Source organism: Acinonyx jubatus, chromosome D1, assembly GCF_027475565.1.
Source record: "Acinonyx jubatus isolate Ajub_Pintada_27869175 chromosome D1, VMU_Ajub_asm_v1.0, whole genome shotgun sequence".
In the NCBI taxonomy this organism is placed as follows: Eukaryota; Metazoa; Chordata; class Mammalia; order Carnivora; family Felidae; genus Acinonyx; species Acinonyx jubatus.
In genome coordinates this window covers 40,385,069-40,397,937 of record NC_069390.1, presented here as the reverse complement: position 1 = coordinate 40,397,937, position 12,869 = coordinate 40,385,069, and the positions used below count along the sequence as shown (strand labels likewise).

Here is a 12,869-nt window from a genome sequence, read left to right as displayed (position 1 = left end):
GGCAGAGAGAGAGAGAGGGACACAGAATCTGAAGCAGGCTCCAGGCTCTGAGCTGTCAGCACACAGCCCGATTTGGGGCTCGAACTCACGAACCGTGAGATCCTGACCTGAGCTGAAGTCGGACGCTTAACCAACGGGGCCACCCAGGCGCCCCAACAACTTTCTAAATATAGGGAACAGCAAAAAGTCCTGAGCCAAGAAAAAGCAGTCCAAAAGCTGGTGGGGAGTGAGGAGAGAATGTCTTGAGATGAAGTTGGAGAGCTAGGAGGCCAAATCTTTTTTTTTTTTTTAAGGAGGCAAATCTTGAATGTCTTTTAGGTTATGGTAAAAATTGGTTATTTTAAATGTAATGGAAAGCCATGGAAGAGTTTTAAGCAGGGCGATTCATTGCCCTGCTTAATGTCTGAAGTACATTAAAAACAAACCATAGGCTTTGAAACAGAAAATGGAAAAGGATTTCAAATGCAAATACTCAACAGAAGATGACCAAGGAGGTTGGTTCCCCTTCTGTGAGTTATAAATTCATGGTATAAATTAAGAACACCCTTAGAAAATTACACATGGCTTTTCCTTTCCATTATTACTTTATGTATGTATGTATACATGTATTACTTATTCTGAGAGAGAGAGAGAGAGAGAGAGAGAGAGAGAGAGAGGGAGAGAGAGAGAGAGAGAATTAGAGAATCCAAGCAGGCTCGTGGAGCCTGACTTGTGGCTCAAACCCACCAACAGTGAGATCACGACCTGAGCTGAAATCAAGAGTCAGATGCTCCACTGATTTAACCACCCAGGTGCCCCTCATTATTACTTTAATTCAAACTTTATTTCAGCCCTCTGTCCTGAAGTTTCGGAGCTCAATAATAATGTTTTGAATTCCTGCAAATAAATGTATGCACAAGGGCGTGATAAAGCACATCAAAAAATACTCGTCAAATTCAGGTTGGTCATTCCCAAGCCCAGCCTTAAATTCTTAGTCTTTGGGGGCTCAGGTCCTTTCAGCATGCCCTCTCAGAAAGAGGCAAGTTATCTGGAAGCAGTTTGGAAGCTATGTCATCAGGACGCGGTCTTAAGATGGCACCAACGTAAGAAAATGAGGTGCTCCCAAGAGGGCTTTTTCCCAGTGGGGCCTGAAGTCTCCAAAAACTCGACGCTAAACTCACTCCCAGGCCTAGGCTGGCTGAGGGAAATGAAACGATACCCCAATATCCCTCCCTTTCACACCTTAAAGAACGCCTAGAATTCTTCACAGGGAAGAGGGCTCAACCCCAGGCACCTGGAAAAGTCCCCCTCCCTCTCCCCACAGGCTGGGAGGATAGTTAACAGCCTGGCTAGGTGCCTACCCCTGGGCCAGCGGGGGGCGGAGCTTGCGTGCTGACGAAAGGGAATCGTGCGTGGGGGCGTTCGTGCGTGCGTTGGCCGTCCAGAGAGTAACCGTTACAGGGCTCCGCACTTCAGCTGTCCTTGATGCTTTTCTTCTGATGTTACTTTTTTTTGTTTTTTTTAGTCTTCCTTAAAGGCGGTGTGTTGTGCTTTCTGGCTAAGTTGTGCCAGGCAAAGCATTTGTGAGTGTCTAGTACTGGGGTGAAAATGGTGGCTCGAGGGCAAGGAGAAATAAAAGCTTATTGGTTTCCCACCCCCTGCTACTGATAGGTAGACTGGTCCTGGCTTTACCTCTCCACACCCCTTGACCCCCCACCCTTGGTTCCAACTTTCTGCAAACCCAAAAGGTAGGTCCTTAGGTCTTCAGTGTAGTTATGACAGTGATCAATTTAGGGAGTTTGATTCCACTGAAATTTCATTATCCCTATCAGGTTCTCAACATGTCAACTGTCAAGGAGAAGCTTATTGAGAATCTAATTGGGGAAGAGAAGATCTCCCAGAGTAAGATCACCATTGTCGGAACTGGTGCTGTAGGCATGGCCTGTGCTATTTGTATCTTATTGAAGGTAAGTAAGTCTTGTAGGTGTTGATGAGTTCAGGGTTGTAGGGCTAATCTTTTGATAGCAAATATATATTCACTTACCTGATTTTGACATAATTTAAGAAACATTTACCTGGAGTTTACCATGTGATAAAGTACATGGTCTAGCCAGGCATTGCTAGACCACTTAAATTTATTCATAGGAGACACATTGATTGCATTATTTCGTTAATATTCTGTTTAAATGATTCCATACCTTGCCTTCCTGGAAGAGTAATGGGTGAAAATCGTATTTCCCAGAAGCTTATATTTAAAAAAGTTTTTTAAAATTGTAACTATTACATGCTCATTATCCAAGTTCCAATTTGATAAAATAACAATGGAATTCCTTTAATTTTCCTTTCTGTTTACACAGCATCTTTTCATGTGGCTGTTGGCAATTTGTATATCTTCTTTGGAGAAGTATTTAGTCAAATTCTTTGCCCGTTTTAAATCAGGGTATTTGTTGTTGACTTGTAGGAGTTCTTTTTCTATTCTAGGTATTAATCTCTTATCAATTATATTATTTTCCAGTGTTTTTTTTTCCATTCCATGGTTTTTTCACTCTGTTGATAGTGTTCTTTGATGCACATTTTTAAATTTTAATGTGGTTCAATTTATCTATTTTTACTTTTGTTGCAGGAGCTCTTGGGGTCATATCCAAAAATCATTGCCAAATCCAATGTCATGAATCTTTTCACTTTTGTTTTCTCCTCAGAGTTTTACAGTTTTAGGTCTTACATTTATATCTTGGATCCATTTTAATTATGTATATGGTGTAAGGCATAGGTCCAACTTCATACTTTTGCATGTAAATATCCAATTATTCCAGTATGGAAAAGACTCTCCTTTCTCACACTGTCAAAAATCATTTGACCATATATATGAGAGTTTATTTCTTTGTTTTTAAGTTTATTTATTTTGAGAGAGAGAGAGAGAGAGAGCATGCATGCCAGCAGGGGAGGGGCAGAGAAAGAGAGAATCCCAAGCAGGCTCTGTGCTGTCAGTGCAGATCCCAAAGTGGGGCGTGATCTCAAAAACCATGAGATCATGACCTGAGCAAGATCAAGAGTTGGGCATTTAACCAACTGAGCCACCCAAGCACCCCTGTGAGAGTTTATTTCTGGGTTCTCTATTCCATTGGTCTATATTTCTTTATGCCAGTGCCACACTATTTTGATGACTATAGCTTTGCAATAGGTTTTGAAGCATGAGACCTCCAGATTTATTCTTTTTCAAGATTGTTTTAGTCATTTAGAGCCCTTTAAGATTTTATATTAATTTTAGCATGGAGTTTTTTCTATTTCTTTTAAAAATGCCATTGGGATTTCATAGGGGTTTGCACTAAATCTGTAGATTACTTTGGGTATGTTGACATCTTAACAATATTAGGTCTTTCAACCCGTGATCATGCAGTGTCTTTCCATTTATTTGTGTCTTCTTTAATTTGTTTCAGCAATGTTTTGTAGTTTTCAGTGTACAAGTCTTTTGTTTCTCTAAATGTTTTAAAGATATTATTTCATCTTTATAACAACCTTGGGAGGTATGTACTGTTATCTCCATTTATAAACAAAAATACTGAAATATAGATATTAAGTAACTTGCCCATGGCCAAGTGGCTAGTAGGTGAAGGAGTTAGAATTCAAACCTTGGCAATCTGGACACAGATCCTGTGTTCTTAAAAGCTTTATGATATTATATAGACTTTTTTTTTAAACCGGCAGAGCGAGATGACAAAAAGCCAAGCCAGTTAAATTCCAGAACCCCAAGAAAGGCTTAGGAATCGGAAGTACGTTGTCTCACAAGGTGGAGGTGAGGGATGGGAAAAACATGGGAGAATTGGTTAAAAATTTATATGATGAGAAGGAAAACCACCAGATTCTCTTCTGTACCTTTATCAACCAAGTAACTGCCTCTCACATCCCAGCAGGCAAGGGGGAGGAGTACATTCTTTGGAGTAATTGAATCAGGCATGTTCTACACTTAAGACATCAAAGACAGTAAAGACAGGCATCTTATACAAAGCAGTAGGATCAGGTAAAAATCTGTATATTGGACAGTGAGGCAAGAATCCCCCTTACTTCTACTGGGCTGCTGGAAAGAAGAATGTCAACAATGGAATACAGAAAAGAGATGAAATTAGAGGACTGATCAGGAAGTCCAGTCACTCATGGACGTTTCTAGGAAGTGAAAAGAAAGAGAGGGAAGAAAATTATTCAAGAGATAATTATAAAACTGAAGGGTGTGAGTTTGCAGATATAAAGAATTTATTGAATGGGGTGCCTGGCTGTTTCAGTCAGTGGAGTACGCAACTCCTTATCTTGGAGTTGTAAGTTAGAGCCCCATGTTGGGTGTGGAGATTATTTAAAAATAGAATCTTAAAAAAAAAGAATTTATTAAGTGCTTAGTACAATGAATCATATAAAGCCTCCTCCAAGGCATCATGGAATTTCAGAACTCCAATTGTGAGAGAAGGTCAGTTGTTGGAGCCCATTTATTTCCTACTAGAATCCACAGTACACTGGAAATACCCAGGTCACATTGATGCACATTGTGGGATAAATGGAAAGTGATGAAGGATATTAAAAAATAAATATTTACATAGTTTATTGACTTCAAGGGACATATGGGCTGTAATGAGTACCATGACACCTGCATATATCATTGAAATGTGAACCTTATTTATTTATTTTTAATTAAAAAAAATTTTTTTTTTCAATATTTATTTTTGAGAGACAGAGAGAGACAGAGCATGAGTGGCGGAGGGGCAGAGAGAGAGGGAGACACAGAATCCGAAGCAGGCTCTAGGCTCTGAGCTGTCAGCACAGAGCTCGATGTGGGGCTCGAACCCAGGAACCTCGAGATCATGACCTGAGGTAAAGTTGGATGCTTAACCGACTGAGCCACCCAGGCACCCCTATTGACAGGTGGACTTTAAAGCATAGCAGTACAGCCTACTTCCTTGTCCTGTACAGAATAAAGTGGCCAAAGCACTTTTCCTTAGATTGATATATATATATATTTTTTATTCTCTTACTTTTACCTTACCATTCTCTTACCTTACTATAGTTATTTTAGAACTCCCTGGAGAAAAGATCCTGGGATGCTCATAACTATTCTTGTTTTGTTTTGTTTTGTTTTTTAATGTTTACTTATTTTTGAGAGAGACAGAGTAAGAATGGACGAGGGGCAGAGAGAGGGAGACAGAATCCAAAGCAGGCTCCAGGCCCTGTCTGAGCTGTCCGCACAGAGCCCTTACAGGGCCCCTGAACCCATGGACTGAGAGATCATAAACCGAGCTGAAACCGGATGCTTTACTGACTGAGCCACCCAGGCGCCCCCAAATAACTATTCTGAAAAGATTGTAACAGGCTAAACAAACCCAGACTCTCTGTTTGGAATTCTGTTTAAGAAATGACTCATAGTTAATTCTTAAACAACAAAAACTTTTGCGATTATTTGAGTTCTGCCTTTGACAGTCCAGACAAATGGAGCTGGGAAGATTTCCTTGAAAAGAGTATTGTCTTGGCTCTCTGCACTAGATCCGGAGCCGGGAGCCCACGGCCCGGCCATGTCCCATCAGACCGGCACCCAAGCAAGTGAAGATGTTAAAGATCTCTTTGCAAGAGCAAGAAATGGAAAACACAGACTTCTAAAAATATCTGTTGAAAATGAGAAACTTGTGATTGGCTCATATAGTCAGCCTTCAGATTCCTGGGATAAGGATCATGATACCTTTGTTTTACCCCTTTGGCGGACAAACAACCGTGCTATATATTATTCAGGTTGGATTCTCAGAATTATGGATATTCATTCCTTGATCTCCAGATCATTCTCATGTTTGTCAAAAAATGCTGTATGCAGCAACAACAGCAACTCTGAAAAGGAGTCTGGAGATGGCTACATTAAAGATCAAGTATTTGGAACAGTAAAGGAAGATGTATCATTACATGGATATAAAAAGTACATGCTCTCACAATCATCATCACATCATCTCCTGCCCCATGGACTGCAGCTGAGAAAGAATTATGACAAATTAAAATGAATGAGGTACAAACGGACGTGGGTGTGGACATAAGCATCAAACACTACAAGGAGTAGCATTTCCTATTTCTCAAGCTTTCCAGGCTTTGGAAAAATTAAGTAACAGCTCAACTATGTGCAATTAGAAATAGATATAAAAAATAAAATTATAATTTTGGCCAGTACAACAAATACAGCACTAAAAGATTTGCCAGAGAAGTTTCCCAAGGATTCAGCACGTTACCATTTCTTTCTGTATAAACATTCCCATGAAGGAGACTGTTTGGAGTCCCTAGTTTTTATTTACCCAATGCCTGAATACACATGCAGTTTAAGAGAATGGATGCTGTATTCTAGCCGCAAGAGCCCTCTGCTAGAAATTGTAGAAAGACAATTACAAATGGATGTCATTAGAAAGATCAAGATAGACGATGGGGATGAGTTGACAGCAGACTTCCTTTATGAAGAAGTACACCCAAAGCAGCATGCGCATAAGCAAAGTTTTGCAAAACCCAAAGGTCCTGCAGGAAAAAGGAATTCGAAGACTTATTAGGGGGCCAGCTGAAAGTGAAGCCACTGCTGATTAAAATCATTATATTAAGCATCGCAGTACTAGTTTTTGTTTAAGTCCAGTTTTTAGTACAGGAGAACTGAAATCACTCCATGTTGACACATAGTAGGGAAAAAAATGTACTTTTTGAAAAATAACGCTTTTCACTTCTGTGTGTTTTTAAAATGAAGGCTATAGAAGACTCATGATTTCTATTTTTGAGTTCAAGGTAGAAGAGGGTTCGACATAGTGATGTTTACTTTTGTCACACTGTTTTCACAGATTAATAATGATTCCATACTTTCACATAATTCTTAAAACTTTATACACTTGGGCCAAGTCCAGAAAGTCTAATGTCTCAAAGTAAGATACCCTCCTTACTGCTCCACGTAGTGAGACATCAAATTTTTTCCTTAAGGAAGAAAGACCTTAAAATATTCATACTACTTATGAATATGTTAAGGACCACGTTAGATTATTTTCTAAGCTGAGAATTTAGTGTGCCTGGGTAAAGGTGGAAAGTTGCTGACTCTGAGAAGCAATGCTTAACTCAGCCTGTGGGGTCATGTCTGCAACTTGTAGAAACAGTGTTTCATGGCAGCAGTCTTTTCCATTTGACTTTTTTGGTTTTTAAAGTGGCATTAAAATTTCAGAAGATCAGTTCACTCTGAAACCTTAAAGGTACCAGATATTTTCTATACTGCAGGATTTCTGATGACGTTGAAAGACATATTTGAACAGCTTTAATAAATTCTCTCTCTAATGCTTTGCAAAATTTCCTTTTCAAAAGTAAGTCATTTCCTTATAAGTAGTGTGAGGCCAAATATTTATGTTCAGATTGAATGTTAAATTAATATCCTTAAACAAAACTAAAGTCAACAATGTTGAAAGAGTTTTAAACATCGATTGATTTTTCTCCAGAACCACATATTTATAGGCAAATTGTGTTCTTTATTACTTTTAAGCATACTCAGATTTAATAAAATTGTTGGAAAGTCTTAGTACTTAACAGCCTAACACAAATTAAACACTTAAGAATATTATTTCAATTTATATCTTACTTCAAAACACATTTAACTCTTTTTAAAGCTTTGCATTTCAGCTACAACCTACAGAAATTTAGAAATTTTGAGCCTTTTTTTTTTTTTTTTGATACTTGAAACAGAAGGAGTTAGAATACTACGCCATGTTAAATCTGATAACCTGCTGCAAGAGCCGTAATTTGGAGGAGTTTTTAAAAATGAACTATGGGGGGGGGGGGGCCCTGGGTGGCTCAGTCAGTTGAGCGTCCGACTTCAGCTCAGGTCACGATCTTGCGGTCCGTGAGTTCGAGCCCCGCGTCGGGCTCTGGGCTGACGGCTCAGAGCCTGGAGCCTGTTTCGGATTCTGTGTCTCCCTCTCTCTGACCCTCCCCCGTTCATGCTCTGTTTCTCTCTGTCTCAAAAATAAATAAACGTTAAAAAAAAATAAAAAAAAATAAAAATGAACTATGGGGATCCAGGATTTAGAATTTCTTCATTTAAACTTTATGCTGCATAAAACATATTAGAAATGGACATTTCATAGTATAAATATGAAACGCCTTTTTATGCCTTATTATCTAAGGTACTATATGCACGTTTCAAAAATTCCATGTGTGTTCAAGTAAAGCATATTAGAATAATTATAGGTTGACAGGATTTTTTTCTAGAGTTAAGAGTGTTTGGGGTTTTGTTTGTTTACAGATAATCAGACTGTAATATTTAAACATGCAAAATAACTGGCAGTAATGTTGCACTTGTTTTCTAAAGATAAACTTTAACTTGTTTCATGGGTGCCCACATAGACACACATATACACAAATTACTGCATTGAGAATCCTAGAGCTGTGTTTCAGAACATAGCTGAAGCTGTATTTTCAATCAGAAAGAATGTTAAACCTGTCATGAAGGGATAAAATAATTTGGTAGTGAATGTCTTTTTGTACCATTCATGTGCAATTATAGTCTATATTTTACACTACATGAAAGTAAATGGACATTTCAGAATATAGATGTGATTATATAGTCTTTATTATTAAACCAAGATTGCTGAAAATCAGTGATGCATTTGTTATAGAGTATAACTCAGTGTTTACAGTAGGTTTTAGGTGACATCATAACAATCAAAGATGAATAAGATATTCCCAGTAAATTTATATAGCAGTAAAGAATTACATGCCTTCTATGGACATTTTATAAGTGCATTTTATATTGCAATAAAATTTTTTTCTCTTAAAAAAAAGGAAAAGAGAATTGTCTGGTAACTTGTTAAGAAAAGAAATAATTCAAGTTGGAAATATAATTTAAAAGCAGACTGTGTTGGTTATTATATTTTTGTCACTCAGCTCCAAATCCAACTGTCTTTACTCTGTGTTGCTGGTGCTGGATGTCTGTGTAATCTTTTTCTCCTTTACCAGTCGGCATCTTGTTAGGTTCTGCCAATAGGGGGCACTAGAGAGAAGTTGGAAGGTAGGAGTGGAGACATGACCACCTTCTTCCTGTTTGCTTGTTGTGTTGGTCACAGTAGTCCCCTTTGCCTCAGTGGTAGCAGTTGGTTCTAGATTCTAGTTTCTTTTGGACTGCCCAGCCTCATTTTGCTCTTTCAGTGGTATCAATAGCAGCCAGGTTTTGCCTCTTCCAGAGGTCGGAGCCTGGCTCCATGAAGTGCCTCCTTTAGTCTCTCTCTTTTTTCCCTCAGTCTTAGGGCTAGTAGCTTCAAACTGTGAGTGCTAGCTCTGGGTTACCTCAGATGTTCCCTTTTTGTCTTTTCAGCCCTCCAGCAGCTGTCTAACCAATTCCCTGTATTAAATACTTTCTGTTGAAATGCTTGGAGTGGGTTCTGTTTTCCTGTTCAGACCCAAACATATACATGGACTAATGTAAAAACTGGATCCATGAACATGATCTCGTTTTCTTATCAGTTAGCTTAGAAGTGATATTTGATCCTTCTGGGTGAAACTCCTTATCATCCTCATAGTCTTTATACATACATATATATATGTGTGTGTGTGTATCACATAATTTAGTATGTTTTAGAATCTACAGTTTTCCAGAAAGGTCAGACGGACAGTAGTAAATAGGGACTTTGATCCCTTTCCCTTACTACTCATCTTTGGAATCTAGCCACTGGAATCTGAGGGGGGAAATTTTCCTTCTATATAGTTCCGTATTCTGTTTCACTTGGTAAAACTGAATTCAAATTAGAGTAAGCAAAAGGGAGACTGTACAGATCTTCCTGGATTTATGATGAGGTTACATTCCAATAGACTCATCATAAGTTGAAAACATCCTAAGTTGAAAATGTATTTAATATACCTATTCCACCTATCATAGCTTAACCTAGCCTACCTTAAACATGCTCAGAACAATTATATTAGCTTACAGTTGGGTAAAACCATGAAACACAAAGACTATTTTGTATTAAAGTGTTGAATATCTCACAAAATTTATTGAATATGGTACTGAAAGCAAAAAACAGAATGGTATAAGTGTATTCATTGTTTACCTCTGTGATTGCATGGCTGACTGGGAGCTAGGGTCTGGTTATATTCCTGTCTACCCCTAGGTTGGAGGTCTGACATTAAATGTGCTGTTCTGAACCACATAAAAATGTGGGTTCCCACAGGGGAGCACCTTTCTATTTTGGCCATAAGGATGCATACTAAAAACAACTTCAGCCAATTTAAAAATTGGGCATAAGGGTTAAATATAATAAAGTCCTTTGAAAAAATTTAATAACTTTTCATTGTTTTAAAACTATTATCTGAAGTAGAAAAAACCCACTTCTAAAAAACTTAATTATATGAAGGCAAAGCAATTAGTAATTTTTGCTACATTCTATCACTTACTTTGACTTCTGGTCACTCTATGCACATCCACAAACTATCATTTTTATATCATTTTTATACTAAAATATAACTCTATTTTGATTATGAAGTAACCACACAGAAATTTTCCTCAAATTTCTAAAACTGAAATAGGAACATTCTTCTGATCACATTATTCAAAACTTTGATGTATTTTAGGATTTGGCTGATGAACTTGCCCTTGTTGATGTTGCAGTGGACAAATTGAAGGGAGAAACAATGGATCTTCAGCATGGCAGTCTTTTCTTTAATACTTCAAAGATTACCTCTGGAAAAGGTTAGTTTTAATGAAAAAAAATTTTTTTAATGTTTATTTTTTAAGAGACAGAGAGACAGAGTATGAGTGGGGAAGGGGCAGAGAGAGGGAGGAAGATACAGAATCCAAAGCAGGCTCTAGGCTCTGAGCTGTCAGCACAGAGCCTGATGTGGGGCTTGAACCCACCAGCAGTGAGATCATGACCTGAGTCAACATCAGACGCTTAACCGACTGAGCCACCCAGGTGCCCCGGTTAGTTTTAATTTTATAGCGTTCTTTTCAGAGCTTTAAAAAAGAGTAATGAATTTTACCATATTGCTATTCATAAATATAAAATTAAAAGTAGCACCACTGTCATTAGGACATACAGTTTAAAAGGTTAATTTTTGCTTAAAGGGTTAATTAAAAGAAAAAAACATTCCATTCAAATTTGAGAAAACTTGGAAAATATAAAGTATTTATAATGTATAAGAAAAAAGTATTTAAATGTAAAAAAAGATCAAAATCTCTCCTGTTAATGATTTTGTTTCTTTTTCCTATTCATTTGTTTTTATGTAAATGTCATATTAGATCAATGCTTTTTATTTTTTATTTTTAAAAATGTTTATTTACTTTTGAGAGAGTACCAGTTTGGGAGGAGCAGAGAGAGGGGGACAGAGGATCTGACATAGGCTCTGCATTGAGAGCAGGGAGCCCAATGTGGGACTTGAACTCATGAACCATGAGATCATGACCTGAGCCAAAGTTGGATGCTCAACCAACTGAGCCACCCAGGTGCCCCTGAATAAATGCTTTTTAAACTTGTCATTCCATCTTATACATTTTCCCAAGGTTATGTCTTGAATACTTTTTGTAATATTGTTGATATACGTATCTATACTCTTTAACCTGGTTTCCTTTTTGTGTTTATAGAGGAACAGTTTTCAAGGTATAGTGTGAGGCCATACTACAGGAAATGGGGAGCTTGGCCCCATTAGCATTAGCATCATCTGTTGACCAAATAAGAAGCCTTAGAGAATTAGGAAAAATAATTATCATACACTAAAGTGCATAATGCACTCTTTGGTGATCTGATTCAATAGATATACTTTCTACTAAAGCCCTCTTACCTAACATGATTGGAACTGAGGGTGGTTACTTAATTTAAAAATGTGTGTTAGGAGCCATCACTGGAGGTATCACAGTTCCAGATTTCAAGTTATATTACAAAGTGGTAGTAATTAAAACAGTGTGGTACCGGCATAAAAATAGGTACACAGATCAATGGAGTAGACAGAAAACCCAGAAATAACCCCACAATTATATGGCCAATTAACCTTTAACAAAGGAAGAATGAATATCCAATGGAAAAAAGACCGTCTCTTCAACAAATGGTGTTGGGAAAAGTGGACAGCAACATGCAAAAGAATGAAACTGGACCACTTTCTAACACCATACACAAAAAGAAACTCAAAATGGATTAAAGACCTAAATGTGGAACAGGAAACCATTAAAATCCTAGAGGAGAACACAGGCAGTAACCTCTTTGACAGCAGTTGCAGCAACTTCTTACTAGCTATATCTTCTGAGACAGGGGAACAAAAATAAGCTGTTGGGACTTTATCAACATAAAAAGCTTGCAGGAGCACTGGCTGGCTCAGTTGGTAGAGCATGCGACTCTTGATCTCAGGATTGTGAGTTTGAGGCCCATGCTGGGTGTGGAGATGACTTCAAAATCTGAACAAATAAATAAATCAAGCTTCTGCACAGCAAAGGAAACAATCGACAAAACTAAAAGACAACCTACAGAATGGGAGAAGATATTTGCAAATGACATATTTGATAAAGGGTTAGTATCCAAAATATATAAAGAACTTATACAACTCAACACTGAAAAAACAAATAATCCAAAAATAGGCAGAAGACATGAATAGACATTTTTCTGAAGAAAGCATACAGATGGCCAACAGACCCATGAAAATATGCTCAACATCACTGATCATTAGAGAAATTCGAATTGAAATGAGATATCAGCTTATACCTGTCAGAGTGGCTAAAATCAACAACACAAGAAATAATGGGTGTTGGCAAGGATGTGGAGTAAGGGCAACCCTCTTACACTGTTGCTGGGAAGGCAAACTGATGCAGCCACTCTAGAAAAAAGTATGGAGTTTCTTCAAAAAGTTAAAAATAGGACTACCCTACTTTCCAGCAA

At 37.8% G+C, this 12,869-nt stretch overlaps 1 protein-coding gene and 1 pseudogene across 2 annotated transcripts in view; both read left to right on the top strand.

Annotated features, from left to right (window-relative positions):
• Nucleotides 1-1,406: 1,406 nt before the first annotated feature.
• LOC106987491 (L-lactate dehydrogenase C chain) overlaps nt 1,407-12,869 on the top strand; it is a 40,924-nt gene continuing 29,461 nt past the window's right edge. Inside the window, exons 1-3 of one of the 2 annotated variants that reach the window (XM_015085780.3) lie at nt 1,407-1,562; nt 1,812-1,946; nt 10,579-10,696. In XM_015085780.3, the coding sequence (XP_014941266.1) occupies nt 1,821-1,946; nt 10,579-10,696 (244 nt within the window). In that variant the 5' untranslated portion in view covers nt 1,407-1,562; nt 1,812-1,820. Of the gene's footprint in view, nt 1,728-1,811; nt 1,947-10,578; nt 10,697-12,869 lie in introns of both variants that reach the window. The other variant, XM_015085781.3, reaches the window with a different exon arrangement.
• Nucleotides 4,903-7,200, top strand: LOC106987489 (twinfilin-1-like; annotated as a pseudogene).